The sequence below is a fragment of the Phaenicophaeus curvirostris genome, chromosome Z, assembly GCF_032191515.1.
Source record: "Phaenicophaeus curvirostris isolate KB17595 chromosome Z, BPBGC_Pcur_1.0, whole genome shotgun sequence".
Classification (NCBI taxonomy): Eukaryota; Metazoa; Chordata; class Aves; order Cuculiformes; family Cuculidae; genus Phaenicophaeus; species Phaenicophaeus curvirostris.
The window spans coordinates 26,791,603-26,809,431 of record NC_091431.1 but is presented as its reverse complement, the minus strand read 5'-3'; the positions used below and the strand labels follow the sequence as shown (position 1 = coordinate 26,809,431).

Sequence of the window (17,829 nt, the reverse complement as noted above, 5' to 3'; positions counted from 1 at the left end):
CTATTTTGTAGATTAGGTAATAAATAGCTTTGCTGATATCTCTGGGGTTTTGTGTTTTGATTCACATCTTAAAAGCTAAATTAAAAAAAAAAATCTACAACCTGGCCCAGCAAAGTAGAAACATGGAAAAATCCAGATGGATGGAAGCTATTTCACTGTAGCTTATAGATGAACTCCTGCACAAATCAATAAATTAATAATATATATTTTCCTCTAGGCTGACCAGTGTTTCATATTGTTTGTTAGTTTTATTGTTGCACACTTTAATGCATTTATTCTTGTGTTACTTTCCCAACACTTTTAAGCTCTGTGATAATTAATTATGCCTTCTGTAGTAGACAAGTGACTTAAAGTTATTAATATCAATCTTAAAATAATCTTTTTGTTTCATTTTCTGTATTTTTCCTCAAAAATAGATAATATACCTGAGAGAATCCCCAGAAGATGTGTACAGGCTTTTATTGGCTGGAAGCATTTCGTATCTTCCTTTCAGGTAAATAACAGTTGTTAGAAATTTCTGTACCTTAATATTTTGAAGAAGTATTTATCAGTACTAATTTGGGAGATTTTTTTTTTTGCTCAGATTTTAACATGTGACTCATTCACAGCCTGAGCTTTAAAAGCAGAGTGCTGATTAGAGGTGTTAGCAGCTGGCAAGGAAGTGTAGTGATAGAAGGTGAAGGAGCTACACTGTTTTGTATGTACTCTTCTTGAGCTTTTTGATCCATATTGCTTTTCACTTGGCAGTCTGTTTTTGTGCCAGTAGTTAGTAGTTACATGTATCAAAATAGCAGTCATTCATTACAAGCAGTTTGTAATACTTTTAGCACTCCATTTTTCTCATTTGTCAAGTGTATGCATTGTGCATAAAGAATACTACCCAACCTCATGATTAGTGTAACTTTAAAGTATTTCTTTTTACTAATGAGGAAATATACAAAGCGTTGGATCATGGTTGCTTGACCCTGAGGAAATGTAATCCTAACTGTTTCAGACCATGGACTTGTCTTTGTGGTATACGCTGTACTGCTTAATGTAGCAAATGAAGTTGATCCATTGTGCAGAGGAATAATTTCTTAATTTCTTACAAAAAAGAGTTTCTGTAAGTTGGACTAGAGTGGTGTTCCATTGGCTTATACAATATGCAGAAAAGAATGGCCAAAAAATATTTTTAGAAGGCGAGTTTAGTCACCAAATATATTGTTATGGGGTGATTAGTTCATTCTCTGCTTGTTTGTGTTTTCTAGCTCTCCTGCCAAGAAATGGACTTTTTATGATTTGGATTTCTATTACTTCCCCTCTGCCACTAGTGCAGTATAATGGTGTAGTAGGACCTCTTTTTAGCTGTATTTTTCCATCATCCCATTTCTCACTTTTAAATTCCACTTTTGTATTCCCAGAAAAAAAAATCTTCCTGTAAGTGTTGTTTCTAAATATGAAGATGAATGTGGGTGATGGAGATATTAGCCTTTCTCTCAGGTCATATACCCTGCCCAAATTCCCAAAACGTCACTTCAACTGTACTACTCAAAGAAATGCAAAGATATATTACATAATAACCAAGACCTGACTTCTGAAGAAATGTCCAGCTTCTGGGATAAAGAATACAGTCTGCTGAAATGTCTGCAAACATTACCATTTTCTTGAGTTTACTGTTCCAACTAAACCTGATACAAATAGATGAATTCAGATTACATTAATGATCATCTGAGATGTTGGTCTAGGCTCTGTTCCTTTAAGATCTTCCTCACTTTGCAAAACCCAGTACCTTCTTGTAAAGTCAGTCAGGTAGTCGGTAGCTTAGGGTATTATTTTCAACACAAAAACCTGTTAGCAGTGTGCAAAGGATTTATTTTTTTCACTTGCAGAATCACAGTGATGTTGAAAGTGACCTCTGGAGGTCATCTGGTCCAACATCCTTGCTGAAGCAAGGCCACCTACGGCCAGTTGCCCAGGCCCACACCCAGGTGCCTTTTGAATGTTTCCAAGGGTGGAGACTCCACAGCCTGTCAGGGCAGCCTATTCCGCTGCGCAGTCACACTCAGAGTGAAAAAATTATTCCTCATGTTTAGGGGAAGGCTCCTGTATTTCAGTTTTTTGCCCATTATCTCTGGTCCTCTCACTGAGTGCCACTGAAAAGAGCTCAGCTTTGCCTTCTTTTTACCTTCCCTTCAGGTATTTATGTACATTAATATGATCTCCCCTGTGCCTTTTCCAGGCAGAACAGTCCCAGCTCTCTCAGCTTTTCCTCCTATGTGAGATTCTCCAGTCTCTTTATCATCTTAGTAGCCCTTTCCTGGACTCTCCTCAGTATGTCCATACCTCTCTGGGTACAGTACTCCAGGTGTGCCCTCAACAGAGCTGAAGAGAGGGCAAGGATCACTGCCCTCAACCTGCTGACAATACTTAGTCTAATGTGGTCTGGGATATCACTAGCCGCCTTTGTCATAGGGCACGTTGCTGACTTATGTTCAGCTTAGAGTCTACCAAGACTCCCAGGTCCTTTTCTGCAAAGCTGCTTTCCAGCTGGGCAGCCCCCAGCCACTACCAGTGCCAGCTGTTGTTCCCCCCCAGGTACGGGACTTCACAGTTCTTGTTGAACTTCATGATGTTCTCATCAGCCCATTTCTCCAGCCTGTCAAAGTTCCTCTGGATGGCAGCACAACCCTATGGCATATCAGCCACTCCTCGCAGTTTTGTGTAGTTCAGCAAACTGGCTGAGGGAACTCTGCCCATTCATCCAAATCATCAATGAAGATATTGACAGGATCATATGCAATATAGGACCCTAGGGTATACCGCTAGTTGCTGGCTTCCAACTAGACTTCGTGCTGCTGACCACCACCCTTTGGGCCTAGACATCCAGACAGTTTTAATCTACTTGTCTCCTTGACCAGGCCACACATCACTAGCTTATCTCTGAGGATTTATGGAGACAATGTCAAAGGCCTTACAGTTCAGGAAGACAACGTCCACTGCTCTCACCTCACCAGATCAGTCATTTCATTGCAGAAGTTTATCATATTGCTCAAGGATGATTTTGCTTTGATGAATCCGTGCTGACTACTCCTTATGATTTTCTTATCTTTAATATGCCTAGAAATTATTAGCACTATGAGCTGCTGCATTATGTCTCTGGCAATTGAGATGATGCTGACTCATCTGTATTTTCCTATGTATTCCTTGTTGCCCTTCTTGAAGATGAGGATGACATTCGCTTTCTTTCAGTCTTCAGGCATTTCTCCCAGCTGCTGTAATTAATCAGAGATTATTGAAGGGTGGTCTTGCAGTGACATCAGCCAGCTCCCTCAGCAGTTACGGGTGCATCCCATCAGGATCCACGGACCTAGATATGTCCTGTTTCCAGAAGAATTCCCTGACCCAATCCTCTTTCACCTAGAGTACATCTTCCTTACTCCAGCCTTTCCCCCTAGTTACTGGGACCTGGGATTCCTGAAGGCTAGTGTTGCTAGTAAAGACTGAGGCACAGAAGACAGTCAATACGTTAACCTTTTCTATGTCCTGTGTAACCAGGTCCCCAGTCTCTTTGAGCAATGTGCCCACATCTTCCCTAGTCTTTGTTTTGTCACTTATACCTACAGAAGCCTTTTATGTTTTCTTTGACATGCCTGGCCAGATTCAATTCTGTTTGAGCTTTGACTTCCCTAATTTTATGTCCTGCTGTGTGGTCCCTCCATCAGATATTAGAGTGGTTGAAGTTGCCCCTCTGAGTACCAGGAGCTGTGAATATGAGGTTGCTCCTATCTGTCTGTAGAAGGCCTAATCCACTTGCTCTTTGCTGGTCAGGTGAACTAACACACACTCAGTACATATCACCTTTACCTATCCTCTCTTTTACCGGACTGGGGTTCTGTTATTTCCTTCTCCTGCTGATTTTTTTTTTTTTGGCTCACTTTTTCACACATTCATTAAGGATGAAAAGGATGCAAAGCAATTGTAGAGGAAGCATCCAGGTTCTTCAAAAGTTCTTCCTTCTCTCTGTTGCAATTTGAACAGAACGTATTTTTTACTTTTTTGAAACATTAATGTTTCTCTGCTAATGAGGGTTGCATGATCTCAAAAGGGTGTCTTCTGCTAGGATGTAGTATTATCTGATGTAGATTCATTTTAAATTTATTTTCTGACTTGACTGTCTTATTCCTGTAGAGTGCTTTACTCTGCAGCACTTATGGAATCTAATAATGGTCATGTACTAATGCCATACCTGAATTAATAGAATTTTAAAAATTGAAAGAACGGGTTTTAGTGAAAACCAATTTGTCCTCATGTTTAAGCATGAACTATTTTATGCATCTTAAGGAGTGTTTTTTAATACACCTATACAAATGTGTATCTTACAGTTGTAGTACTAAGATGCTGTTCATGTGTGCCTAGAATGCATTTTCTTTTGAATGGATTTTGAAGAAAAAATGCAGTGTATTAGTATTTCACTTTTTTGAAAGTGTACTTCAGAATAAAATGTTATCAGGGTGTATGTTAGTATATGAAACTAATTTAGGCATTATTTTTTGCTACAAGGAATTTGTGTTGTCCTTCTTTCTTGATATGAACACTGAAGCATTACATGTTCATGTCAGAAATTGAATGTCTCTGCTTTACTAGAACTGAAACTGGAGTGACCTTACTTTAGGTCCATCTGTTGAGGTAATTTATTTTATGTTTTGTTATTATTGTAAGATGCAAGGCAGGGGTAAATTAAGTAATCATTTGCCATAATTATTTCACTATAATAGCATTTATCCTGAAGCAATTTCTAAAAAATGTTTTGGAGAAATATCTTCAATTGCTTTCACTTGAATTAAAATAGGATAATTTTACTGTTTTGGTTATGATATCTTATAGGGATGCTTCCTTTGGTACTAGCAGTTTTCATCTGACATTGCTGGACTGTTTTCATGCAATAAACAAGGTCAGTAAAACAATATTTTTCATATCGTAGAAGATCAGATAAATATTGCCCAGCAGAAAAATACTACTTAGGAAGCTAGGATCTGATTGGAGCTGTACAGTAGATTTTCTGATAATTGCATAGGCTGTTGTGTATTATGCACTGCAACAAAACTTCAAGATACAGCATGTGTAGAAGTCAACCAGTACCTTAGATAGTCAACTACTGAAGATTTTTAAGGAGGAAATTCCAAATTCTGTTTATGTAATCTTTCATTACAGTGATTTACACCTCTAATCCATAAGATTTGTGTGACAGGTTTATTACAGCCTGCCTGGTGTTACATTTTAAGCTGAATATAGGGTATGAAAGTTGTTTTGGATTGATAAGTGATATTTCTTGGGCATTTGCAGCATGTGTTAATGGTTTCATGTTTTGCTTTAGTAATACAAATAGAAGAAATGTTGGAATATGGGTGCTTTTTTAACTACAAATTATCATAATCCAGTGTTATATAGCAAAACAGTGGTGAAGTAACATGGTTATTTCCCCTCCCAGTCCCACGAAGGATGGGGGATGTTACATGCATTCTTTTTAATCTGTATGAGTAGTGAAATGGGGAATTCTGCAGCTCTCTTCACCCTACGACTGTCTTTCATGTTATAGGTGTCTCTGCCAAATTATACTTGCAGATTTGTGATTTTCAGCTTTTTTGGATGTTTTAATATTGGCTGCTTCTATGACAAGAGTGGTGAATTGCTATTCTTACTACTAGTGAGCAACAAGGAAAACTAAAGAATATTATGCCATGAAAGATGAGATTAGAATGTAATGTCTTGAGTATCTGGAGATTCAGAATTATTTGAGTTTGTGCTTTCTGACTTCATAAGCCAGTTACACAAACGTTTATATTTTTTCTACAATACTCATTGTTGTTATGGGATAATTAAGGGACATCAAGGATCACACTAGTGCTTAGACTGTGTGTCTACAAACCATTTAAAATTATTGATGATATTAACATTGTAATGACAGTGGATAGCATTTCTGCATAAAAGTATTTGCAATCCTTGAATATGAAGTTTAGAATGTATTCATAATTTCAGTAGATAAGTTTTGCCTTTTATTTTTCTCTTTTTTTTTATTTTGTATACCTAGCAGCAATAAAAAGATTGAGTACTTCTGTACTCCGGAATTTTGCAAGGGTTTGATGAAAATAGAAGAGAGCGGATTTTCTTGTCTAACTTCACTTACATTAAAATTTACTGTTTTGAACCAAGACTGAGTTGATATGTATTTCTTCAAATATATGCAGAAATATCTCTCAAAGGGTAGAACACATAGTAAGGGGCTTTCAGTAACCTAGAAGAGTGGTAAACTGTCCTTATTGAAAAGGTATTGTCTTTGTTAAAAGCTGTATTCTGAATTTTAGGCTTTGCAGTATGGTTTCCTGGATTTCAATACATTTGATGTAAATGAATATGAGCATTATGAAGTAAGTGTTCAGAATCAGTCTTCTGGATTCTTTGCTGTTAATAATACTGAGATGATTGTTTATTATATGTGCATTTTTTGGAAGTATTAGGTCCAATTTCTGTTTTGTCTTTTTAAACTTTGATTGTTGAATAAATATGTATGGTCAGAGAGTGAATAGTAAAATTCATGTTTAAGTCTCAAACGTGGTGGGGAGATGGAAATAAATACCTATTTCCTATTATTATTAAAGCCCTGTAAGATGATCAGGAAGTAGGAATTGGGCTGCCTTTTAGAGGTTGTGCATATTCTTGAGCAGTCTGAAAGACAAACTCAAGGGAATACAAGTCCAAGTCTAACTCTGGAGAACGATTGAAGTGTGTACCCATGAACACATGGCAAAGGTATAATAACACACTTTGAGGTAAAGAAGAAAACAGGGCTGGGAAAATCCAAGGCTGTAAAATTCACTTTGGGGCATGGGAAGTGAGTGTGACAATGAAGGACTGCAACTCTTGGCTATACGCAGTCTTATAAATGCAAAGCTGCCAGTTATCTGTAAAGAGAAAATTAAGTGTTCTTAGGATTTAAAAAAATCATTATTTGGATTGTAAACAGAGGTAAGGCCAAGGTCATAACTTGGAAACCTATAGAAAATTAAAGATTGAAAGTTTCCCTTCATCTGCAGGGCATCAGTTGTGTTGTTCTAAAACTCTGAAAAAGGGAAAGACAGGCAAGGAAAGTGAGGTAGAGAGCATCTGGCATCCTCTTGATCAAACAGAAAGCCAGCAACTAGCACAAGTTCCTTTGGCAAAAATTGTATGTCAGTTCTATCTAGCATGTGTTTTGAAACAATAAGGAAAAGCCTGAAAATACAGGGATAATGATAAACCAAGCATTTTCTCTTGACAGAGAGAAGAAAATGGAGATTTTAACTGGATAATACCAAACAAATTCATTGCCTTCAGTGGACCTCATTCAAGAAGTAAAATTGAAAATGGTATGCTTAAAAAAGGAGGTGGGGGACACAAGCCCACTGCTTTCTTAGTTGATTGTTATCAGTAAGAACAAGTTTTAAAAATTGTTCCTCAAACAGTGTATTTTTCTCTTGGCTCTTTTTCTTTTATAAGAACCCTGGCAGTAAAATTTTAATGCTTGGTTTAATTCTATCTGACCTTAGGCAATTATGTTAAAATTCCATTTTCAGTTAGTCTATTTCTTTATGTTGAAAGTGAGTTCTATTTTGAAAGTTTTTTTTCATCTCTTGATTTTAGAGTCTTAGTTTATTTCTGCAGTTTGAACCTTACTCTCTTTTTTTTTTGTTTTTCCTTCTTTTTTTCAAATAGGCTATCCTCACCATGCTCCAGAGGCTTATTTCCCATATTTCACGAAGCATAAAGTTACTACTATAATACGCCTCAACAAAAAACTGTATGATGCCAAACGATTTACAGATGCTGGATTTGAGCATTTTGACCTCTTCTTTGCTGATGGAAGCATACCTAGTGATACTATAGTTAAAAAATTTCTAAATATTTGTGAAAATGCTGAAGGTGTTATAGCTGTTCATTGCAAAGGTATAGTGTGAAACCAATTTATCTTACAAGTGGTGCTTGTAGTAACTGTTCCTGAGATGTTTTGCATTTTAATTGTGTTATATCTACTTACTAATGCCTCTGCCAAACTGCAGCTTTTCATTAGAGTTTCTTTCTGTGCTTCTGTTCTGTACTTTGTCTTCTAATTTTTTTTAAGTTCCAGAAAAATCTTCCCAGCTATTTCCAAGAATGAGGCTGGGGAAAGTGAGCTTTCCAGTATTATCAGCTCTTCCTGTTAGAAAGTATTAGCACTTTCAAAGGAAGTTTTGAGCAGGTGTTCTAAATCCTGGAAAGGTTCATAGACCTTTCTGAAAATACAGGGTTAAATATACTGTGTCTTAAAGTGTTGAAAATGTCAGTGCAGCTTTTTGTGGCGATTCATAATGATTATTCTTCCAGAAACACAGGAATCTTTATCCCCCAGAAACGCTTTGTACTATCTACATTGGGCACGCTCTGAATATCTGTTCCTTGGCAGCTGAACTCTGGAGGAACTGGTAGTTTAAAGATACAATTTCCTGTGTTTCTAGAGGAACTATATTTCCCTTCACACAGCCTCTTTACTAGTCTATCATACGTGTGTTCTCCACAAACTTTGCCTCATTAACGTATCTGATAATGCAGTGATTGAAGGAGAAAGGCCTTTTCTTAGCCCGTTTGCCTGAGACCTGCAAAAACTACTTTTTTATTCCTGGATCTGCTGTCCATTTGCTGCACATTTAACGAGATTTTACTGTGAAGTGAAAAAATTTTTAGGAACAGCATCTTGACTGCTGGGAAGCAAGTGCGTATTTTTAACTCTCCACTGAGATGATAGATTCAGGCATATTGCTTAATTGATTATGTCTGAATATTGAGTATCGGTGGTATAAGTGCTTTGTTTTCATTCAGATTGAGATGTACATTGGTATTCCTCGTACTTATGGTCTAGACTACCTTGAGTTCCTCAGTATGCTTTTACTCCTGAGAAAGAGTAGAATGCTGTGGCTTATTCTTAAATCCAGGCAAGATAAGGGAAGTATTGTGTGGTTGTCTTGGTGATTGGACCATACCGAAGATTTTGCACTGGTGTTAATCAAATGGTTGTTAAATGGGAGAAGGTGATGTGTGGTTGGATATTTACAGCAAGTGATGGAGGAGAGGACATACTTAGCTGGAGCTGTTGTCCTTTCCTTCTCAAGTTTCCCAAGATAAATAGACCTGTTTTGATGGCTGTTGCAATAAAGGTTCCTCATTCTGGAGTACTTTTTGCCTGTTGCCAGTATCCAGACTTGCTTATTGTAAAGTATCTTTTCCTTGGAAACTAAAGTAACGTTAATTAGAGGAGGAATTGGAAGAGCAACTGGTTTCAGTGCAATGTATGATCAGTTTGCAAGAAGAGGCGTAGAGCATTTTGGGTAAAAGCCAACAGTTCTATATCATGCATAAAAACATTCTCATCCCTTTATACATATTCACAGATGGATAGGTAAATAAAGATAGATTTATAGGTTCTTGTAAAGTTACTGGCTTTGGAAGGTTATCTCACTCAAAAAAATGTGAACAATCATAGAATCATAGAATGGTTTGGGTTGGAAGGGACCTTGAAGGTCATGTAGTTCCAACCCCCCTGCCACTGGCAAGAAACCCCAAATGTGTTAGTAAATTTGTATGTGTAAACAATAAAAAAAAAATTGAAAGGGGAGTTGCACTTAAAAATTTGATCACTAGCAGGTTTTTTGAATAAACTAGGAGAGTATCTGTTTGTCCTAGTAATAATGTCTGTAGCTACAACAGATTCTGAAGGAAGATGAGTGTATAAAATAAGCCATTCTTTTACCTTATGCAGCTGGTCTTGGACGAACTGGCACACTTATTGCTTGTTACATTATGAAGCATTATCGGATGACAGCTGCTGAAACTATTGCCTGGATTAGAATAAATAGGCCTGGTTCAGTGATTGGACCACAACAGCACTTCCTGATGGAGTAAGTACAGTGACTGTAAATTATTTAAAAAATAGATCTAGATGTCTTTTTATTGTGCACTTAGTAATCTTTAATGTTAATTCACTGTGTTTGGTGCTTTTTTTTTTTTTTCATTTTATGGTAGCAAACAGGCAGAACTTTGGGCAGAAGGAGATATTTTCCGTGCAAAACTGAAGGGAAATGATAAACTTGCTGTAAGAAGAATTCTGTCAGGAGTAGATGATATTTCAATTAATGACACAAGAAACAGGAGAACCATCCAAAAGGACATTGAACTGGTAACCATCTGAATATTGTATTCTTGTAAAAGTTGTAATTCTGTTGTGAATCTCTCAGGTTCTGATCAAACTTATGAGTACACTAAAATTATATGAATCAGATTCTTTTTCTGTTTTATATCAAGGGATATGAGAGGGGAAAAAAGGTACTGATAGGAAGTGTGAGAAATGAAGTGTAGTACAGAAATGAAGTAGGAGCATCTTTTTTATACTTGAGTCTTTAGTAATTAGGTAAACACTAGTACAGACAGAGTACTCATGATTTGCAACCAAAACAACTGTGATTTTATTTTGGATTGTCTTTTTACTTCATTGTGTGTGTTTAAAAGGATGAAAGTATTTTTTCTTTTTTAGTTTCTGACTAATTGCAACTTCTGTAGTAATTTTGCTGCCGCCTTTTGAAATAATAGTACAGCTTTTTAAAAAAAAGGCAGGTGAAAAGGGGAAATGCCGTACTTGAATGAAGATTGTACTGTACCTAAGCAAAGATTTGGTATTATGTTTCCATTGTGTTAAAGGTAGGCAGCATTTTGAAGCATGTAATTTGTGACACCACTTAATGATTTACAACTTTAAAAGCAGCAAACAGGAAACTGGAAAGAACAGAATTATATTTATGCAAGTGAATTTCCTTTGATTTTATGCTGGCATAACTTTCCTGTTGGGATTATTCTACCTTTAAGTTTTAAGATAAGATTGATTCTTAAATGTTTAATTGTCTGTGTTTTAACCTTGCTTATGCCTTCCCCGCACCACTTATCCAGTACAGTGATGAAGATGAAACAAACTGTGTAACACAAGGTGATATGCTTCGTGCTCTGAAAAGTAGAAGGCAGAGAAAAGGTCCAGCTGCATCTCCGCTAACGTAAGTCAGTTTCTGAATGTATGAATGCAGGAAGTACTTCTGTCCTCTCCTTTACACATACTTCCCTTTGCCTCCAAAAGTGTGTTGGCAAGGCTGCTTGCTTTTAGTCATCTAGAATAAATGCGAGATTCACTGTTTCTATGAAGTCTTGGAGAGTGCGAAGGAGACAGCAGAACTTGACTGAAGAACTGGATTACTGGATTTTTAGTTTTCAGCATTGTTTTTTATTGCAGTGGTCTGTACTTTACAAGCTCCCTTATTTCTTGAATGCTTTACTCTCCGTTTAATGACAAACATTCTCTTATCTTTTTCCTGTGGTAGTATAAAAATGGAATAATATGACTCCATGTGGTGGTGTTTGGCTGAAATAAGGTATGCACTGTTTGCTGAAGTAAAGTCGGCTATCTAGAGGAGGACAGTTGAAAGGAAAATCTTTAGCTTCCTTTCATTTCCCTCTGCTTGAAGGGGAACTTTCCCTAAATCCCGTGGCCTTTGGGATAATGGCTGGTAGATCTGAAAGGTAGAGAGCAGCACTATTTCATTATGAAAATTAAAGAGGGGTGCATTTCTGTCAGGGAACTTGGTATGTCAGTCTCTTTATTTTGTACAAATACTGAAATACCACATGTAAAAGAAAGCTCATAGTCACCTTTGCATCTGTTGTAGCTTGTAGCAGCTGTAGGAAGAAAACCTTTCTGTCTGCCCTTAAACTACAAGAGAATACAAGACTTGTAAGACATCTTGTTCTCATTTGATTGCTAAGAAAGGAATGGTGACCCCTGGCTGTGAGATTTTTGCAAGTAACACAGCAACAGTCACAGACCAAGGACAATTTTTCGTTTGTCCTGCTGTCTTTCTGTGGGGGGTGATTCTGCTAGCTGATGGCTTTCCCCTTCTTTCCCTTCTCCTCCCCCAACTTCTTTCCCTTCTCCTCCCCCAACTTCTTTCCCTTCTCCTCCCCCAACTTCTTTCCCTTCTCCTCCCCCAACTTCTTTCCCTTCTCCTCCCCCAACTTCTTTCCCTTCTCCTCCCCCAACTTCTTTCCCTTCTCCTCCCCCAACTTCTTTCCCTTCTCCTCCCCCAACTTCTTTCCCTTCCTCCCCCAACTTCTTTCCCTTCCTCTCCCAACTTCTTTCCCTTCCTCCCCCAACTTCTTTCCCTTTCTCCCCCAACTTCTTTCCCTTCCTCCCCCAACTTCTTTCCCTTCCTCCCCCAACTTCTTTCCCTTCCTCCCCCAACTTCTTTCCCTTCCTCCCCCAACTTCTTTCCCTTCTCCTCCCCCAACTTCTTTCCCTTCCTCCCCCAACTTCTTTCCCTTCCTCCCCCAACTTCTTTCCCTTCCTCCCCCAACTTCTTTCCCTTTCTCCCCCAACTTCTTTCCCTTCTCCTCCCCCAACTTCTTTCCCTTCTCCTCCCCCAACTTCTTTCCCTTCTCCTCCCCCAACTTCTTTCCCTTCTCCTCCCCCAACTTCTTTCCCTTCTCCTCCCCCAACTTCTTTCCCTTCTCCTCCCCCAACTTCTTTCCCTTCTCCTCCCCCAACTTCTTTCCCTTCTCCTCCCCCAACTTCTTTTCCCCCCTTCTCCGCCCCTCCTACTGCTTGTTTTTTATAGTGTGCATTGTGGCACAAGGAGTTGGTATTTCTTTCTTCCTGTACGCCCGCATCATTTGTATGGTTTGTAGATTGTACTGGAGTGATTTGGTGAAAAATCAATATAGAGCTTGCTATATTTTTTGTGTTACAACTATTAAATCAAATATTGATAGGAGTATTTGACTGCCCAGCAGGGGTCAGAAGTCTTCCGTACTGGAAGAGGTGTCAGGCTTTTTCCGCTTTAGTACAGGCTCATCAAGATAATTAATCTTGCGGTGAATGAAACTTAAGCAAACAAAAAGAAACTTCAAAATGTGGTTTTATTTCACAGAAGACAAACAACTATAAAAGGCAAAATAAAAGCACAAGGAGTTGTGACAGTTGCCGTCTTTGAGAGCTGGAGGCATTGCTTATGTTTAAGTCTCAATGGATTTGCATACAAAATTTGTTAACCTTTATTGGAGTTGGTTGTATAAACTCTATACTTTGATTAATGAATACTTTGTATATGTTCTAATTAAGCAATATTCTTAACCCTTGGCAAGGGTTTATGAATTAACTTTTTGCTTCACAAGAAGATAACATATCATGTCATCTGTGTGTTTACATGAATTGTTTGTTCCTACAAACTGGTCTGGAATGTTCTAGTGTTCTAATGTTCTAGTATTAAAAAATACAATTGTAAAGTAGGTTGCATGAGTATAAGCTGATCAAGCTGCATAAGACATGGCAGCAAGTGGTCAGAGATGTACTGCTTCGGCATGCACTTACTTTCAAAAGAGTGATGCAGACTTCCTTTGGAATAGACAACTTTTACTAGGATTTCAGAAAATTTGCTTTGATTTCAGCAATACCTGGATACTACATTTGGCAATTTATGGTTGCATGGTTTGTTACAGTCATAGAATATGCAAGAAAATGCTTGGCAAAGGTTGTAAAGCAGTATGCTTTTGAAGAATTTGAAACAAGCTAAAATGCACCAATAGCTTTTGCTTTGAATTTTTGTTCATCTTTTCCTCCCCCTCCACCCACTTTTTTAGATGGCTCCTAGCTATGCTGGTGGCTACACTGTGTAGCATTGTCATCTGGTGGATTGTATGTGGCTCCCTTCTGCCCAGCCTGCTATTCTGTCTAGATGGTTTAAGAACATAGTAACCATCAGGACCCCCTGAGAGAGAGCCACTGTGTAAGTGTCCCATTCCATTTCTCTACAATAGCTCACGCTTTCTGTCTAGTACGTCTCATAAATGCATGTTTTCATATCATGTTTCTTACTGGCTTGTTGCAAGAGTGACTTTCATTGCTCTGGCTTTGTTGTATTTTCGTATATATTATTTGGAATAACTGAGTGATTTTTATGGCTGGCTTGCAATACAAAAACATGCAGAGCTTTTATAATTCAGTTAATTTATAATTTTGCAGCCTTTTTTTCTCTGCATGCTTCTGCAAATAAACAAAACTGTGTTTGTAAAAAGGAAAAAGTACTGCTTTAAAATATGATCCTTTTCTTTGTGTATTGCAAATGAAGATTGTAGCTCCTGTTTAACTTTGAAATTCATGAACTTGCAGAGGAGCTTAGTTTCCTAAAGGATGGTTTTACTCATGTGAAATACCCGAAATTAGACTTGGATAGAAATATCAGGAGGTCTTTGTTTTTACTAAGAGATTGTAGTATTATGTGTCATAAGAGGCAGTAAAGTGGGGCTTTTTTTTTCCCTCTTAATGTAGAAGAAGGTGAGGCAGTATTAGCAGTATTAGGTCAAGGCTCGCTTGTTTACTTGCTTTCATCTTATTTTGTTCTCAATTGTTTTTTTTTATAGAGCCTTATGAGACTACTTGAATCCCTTCTTTCTGTTATTTGGATTCAGGAGCTGTTGAGTAAGGCATTAAAAGCATTTTAGTTCCTCAAATGTTGTTTTCACTCTTTCCCCACCCTGCTTTCATCAGAGTGGCTGTGTTGACTACTGTCCCTTGCCTCCACTTAAAAGGTGCAATATTTCCGTCATGTGACAGCTTCCATCTTTGGCCAAACAAAACTTCAGCAGCATGCAGAATTGTCAGGAAACCCAAACAGAACTTTTTACTTGCTACTGCATCTCACTAGAGCTGCTCCACCACCACCATCCTCAAAGCAAAATGGTTACTTCAGGTGAACACTTGAAATTTCAGTGCTCTCAGAGAAAGAATAGGTCAGAAAAAATGTTTTACACTAGAGTACTAAGTAAGAAAAGGCTTTCTTTCCTGGCAGAACATTAAAGTTATGAGTTTCTATCTTTCTTGCAACGTTTTTTCCCTCACTTATAAAAAGCATGGGACTCCCTCTTCTGAAGTAAATGACCTAATAACTAAAGAATGAGAATTGAGGGACTTGTACACAACGTATTTATCCCGTTAGACTTAGCTGAGGTCATCTTAATCTATTCTTTTGGAGGAAAAAAAAGAATAAGAGGTGATTCTAGCTGTGGTTTGGGGTTTTTTTCCCATTTTTTCCCATTCCCTAACTTTGTCAAAAATATATTTAGATGAGATGCTTGTTTTCAAAATTTTACACCACATGTAGCAGTATTTCTTGTCTGTTTTCCAGAAGTCAGGCCTCAGATTTCTAAACATAGGTTAAAAAAAAATAAAATTATCTGTCCCTTTTTTCCTGTACTGTAAGATCAATATCACTCTATCATCCTTTCTTTCACTTAAGATTTCTGTTTTGTCTAAAAACTCCCTATGTAGAGGGAAAGAGAAGAGACCATAATGTTTTAAATGAGTAACAATCCAAGCAATCAGGTTACTGGGGCTGCTGCCAGTCACTTGTTGTTCTATTGATGACATGGAACAGTGGTAGAGGTTTCAGGCCCTTTTGCCGAAGAATCAGGAGGTCTTGAAGGAGAAAGCAATATTGCGTTTCTCAGACCTCGCAAACCAGGTATCCTTAGGAAGAATAAAGTACTTCTCACAGGTCAAAGAAGACATGCTTCTGTGTGACCTCTCTTCCCTTCATCCTTCCCTAGGATACTGTGGTAATTTTTCTTGTAAAACTGCTTATTGTGTAGATTGATTTCTCTCCAAGGCATATTGTTGGCATTTCAAGTTTTGTGAACTTTGGCTTGGGTTGTGGGGTTTGGGCTTTTGTCCTGGTGGTGTACCTGTCTCCCCAACCCCACACTGAGTTAAATGGTGACAAGAGGTAGTGAACTATTTAAAAGGTGCTGCTACTAACATAACAGTGATCCGTTTGAGTTAGTTTTGATCTGTTTGAAGACTAATATGCTAGCTTGAATAAGACAGTGTATAAACTAGTCTAGAGTTTGAGGAGTATATTAGGTTGAAAACTACCAAGTGATGATTCCACTATGGATTAACTGGAGATGAAAACTTCATACAATATATAGCTTACCTATTTTAGTAGTATGGCTATTACAGCATCCTGTAGCCTGCATTCAGGAAGCATTCTGCTTTTTCTTTCTTTTTTTAAAAAAATTATTACTTCATTGAGTTAGAACATCTTTGTGTACATCAGATGAACTTTCCTTTGATGTTTCTGGAAGCTGATTGTTTTCATGTACAGCATGACATGTTATTTTACATGAACAGTTACAGAGCAGTAAGATAGGTGTCCTGAAGGTCTCACCTTCTCTAATACAGTTTGGGTTTGGTTTTTTTTCAGTGCTGAGATTTTGGGAGGATTTCCTCCACTATAGCCTCATCTCATGTCTGTTATAAAACCTATCTGTCAAACATGCTGTCAGGTGAGGCTGCTAGTCTGATTGCATTAAATCAAAAATCCATACATAAAAGACAGCTTCTTCTCTTATATTAAATATATATGCAGTAGCTTACTAAAAAAATCTCAGATAGCACTGTTACTGCTCCTAAACTGACAGTTCTAGGCCTGAAGACAGCTCTGGGTGTTTAGTTGTAACACCACATAAGAAGATAGTATAAATGGGACCTCATCTGTTTTCCTTGAAGTCTTATCATCCTTGGAAGTGTAAAATTTTAGTCTGGTTGAGATACGTCTGATCATTCAGCAGATGTTTCGTTCACAGAGATTTCAGTTAATCTTTACTCTTGGGTAGTGTGTGAAGTTGTGTATCGCATGTATAAATGACATATCTACTGAAGAGCAGGTGGTGGTAAAAGTTCTGCCGTGCTCACAGCTGGCTCTGAGCTGATCCCATAAGCCAGCCCCTTTTCTACCTACCCTTTGATAAATACAGTGGTCTTAAGTGGATGATGATGTTGTTGATCTGGTTTTAAGGTGCACTTCTATACGGTGATTATAAGTCATCGTTCCCATTCAGAATCTCTTTTCTTTTTTTTCTTGTTTTAATCAGATAAAAGTAAGTTTTGTGGGAATTGAGGACTTACCTGTGGTGCATTGAAAAGGTGAATATTTAAGTGTTTATGCAAGATGGTATCATAACGCTTCATAGTGTTTCAGTCTGTATGGCATAGGTGTGTGGGTTTAAGCCTTGTGTACTGACCTGTTTTCTGAAATTCTGGTGTCTGGAAAGAATGGACGCAGAAAGATTATAACCATTAGATGTATCTGTGTTCCAATAACTTTTGCTTTCTTTTGTATGAACATAGCATGCATTTTGTGTAGTGTCACATTGTATGTATGTATTTCAGGAGAAAACATAATTTTTCCTTATTCCTGTCTGCCTGAGCACTAACCAAGTAGCATGTGCCATGGTTTGGTCATGCTTATATTAGGTGACTAAAGGTTACTGGGTTAAGGGACCTTTGTACCTTTCCATTCAGTCCTGGAAGTTGCTGGTGGCACTGCTAAAAGGTACAATGCAAGTTTTTTTCATCACTGGTGTAACTTTTAAATCTTAGTTGAAAGTGAGTAGCCGCATTTATTCATGTTGTATGATGACTGGCACTCAAAAGAGAATTTTAAGTCTTAATATTAGAACTTGTTAGAACTGGTTCACAAGCACAATAGAAATTATAAAGTGAGCTTGGAATTTTTGAATGTTTTCACCTTCGACATGCAAGGAGAACAGATTTTTTTTTTTAGAAGAATTTATGTTGTCCATGGAAGCATATGTTGTCAAAGGCATCTGGTTTTGTTTTCAGCCTTTCCAATAACCAATTCCTGCAACTTTGCATGTGTTGCGTTTACCGTAGAATCTACTTTGCATTTT

The 17,829-nt window shown here is 37.7% G+C and overlaps 1 protein-coding gene across 12 annotated transcripts in view; it reads left to right on the top strand.

Moving 5' to 3' along the window:
• The window catches only part of CDC14B (cell division cycle 14B), a 50,487-nt gene that overhangs the window by 22,035 nt on the left and 10,623 nt on the right, over positions 1-17,829 (top strand). For 7 of the 12 annotated variants that reach the window (XM_069880605.1, XM_069880609.1, XM_069880614.1 and 4 more), the window contains exons 5-12: positions 417-493; positions 4,864-4,930; positions 6,342-6,404; positions 7,295-7,382; positions 7,729-7,959; positions 9,806-9,944; positions 10,069-10,222; positions 10,987-11,087. In XM_069880605.1, coding sequence (XP_069736706.1) covers positions 417-493; positions 4,864-4,930; positions 6,342-6,404; positions 7,295-7,382; positions 7,729-7,959; positions 9,806-9,944; positions 10,069-10,222; positions 10,987-11,087 — 920 coding nt within the window. Of the gene's footprint in view, positions 1-416; positions 494-4,863; positions 4,931-6,341; positions 6,405-7,294; positions 7,383-7,728; positions 7,960-9,805; positions 9,945-10,068; positions 10,223-10,986; positions 11,088-13,719; positions 13,866-17,010; positions 17,063-17,829 lie in introns of all 12 variants that reach the window. The other 5 variants (XM_069880613.1, XM_069880612.1, XM_069880611.1 and 2 more) reach the window with 2 other exon arrangements.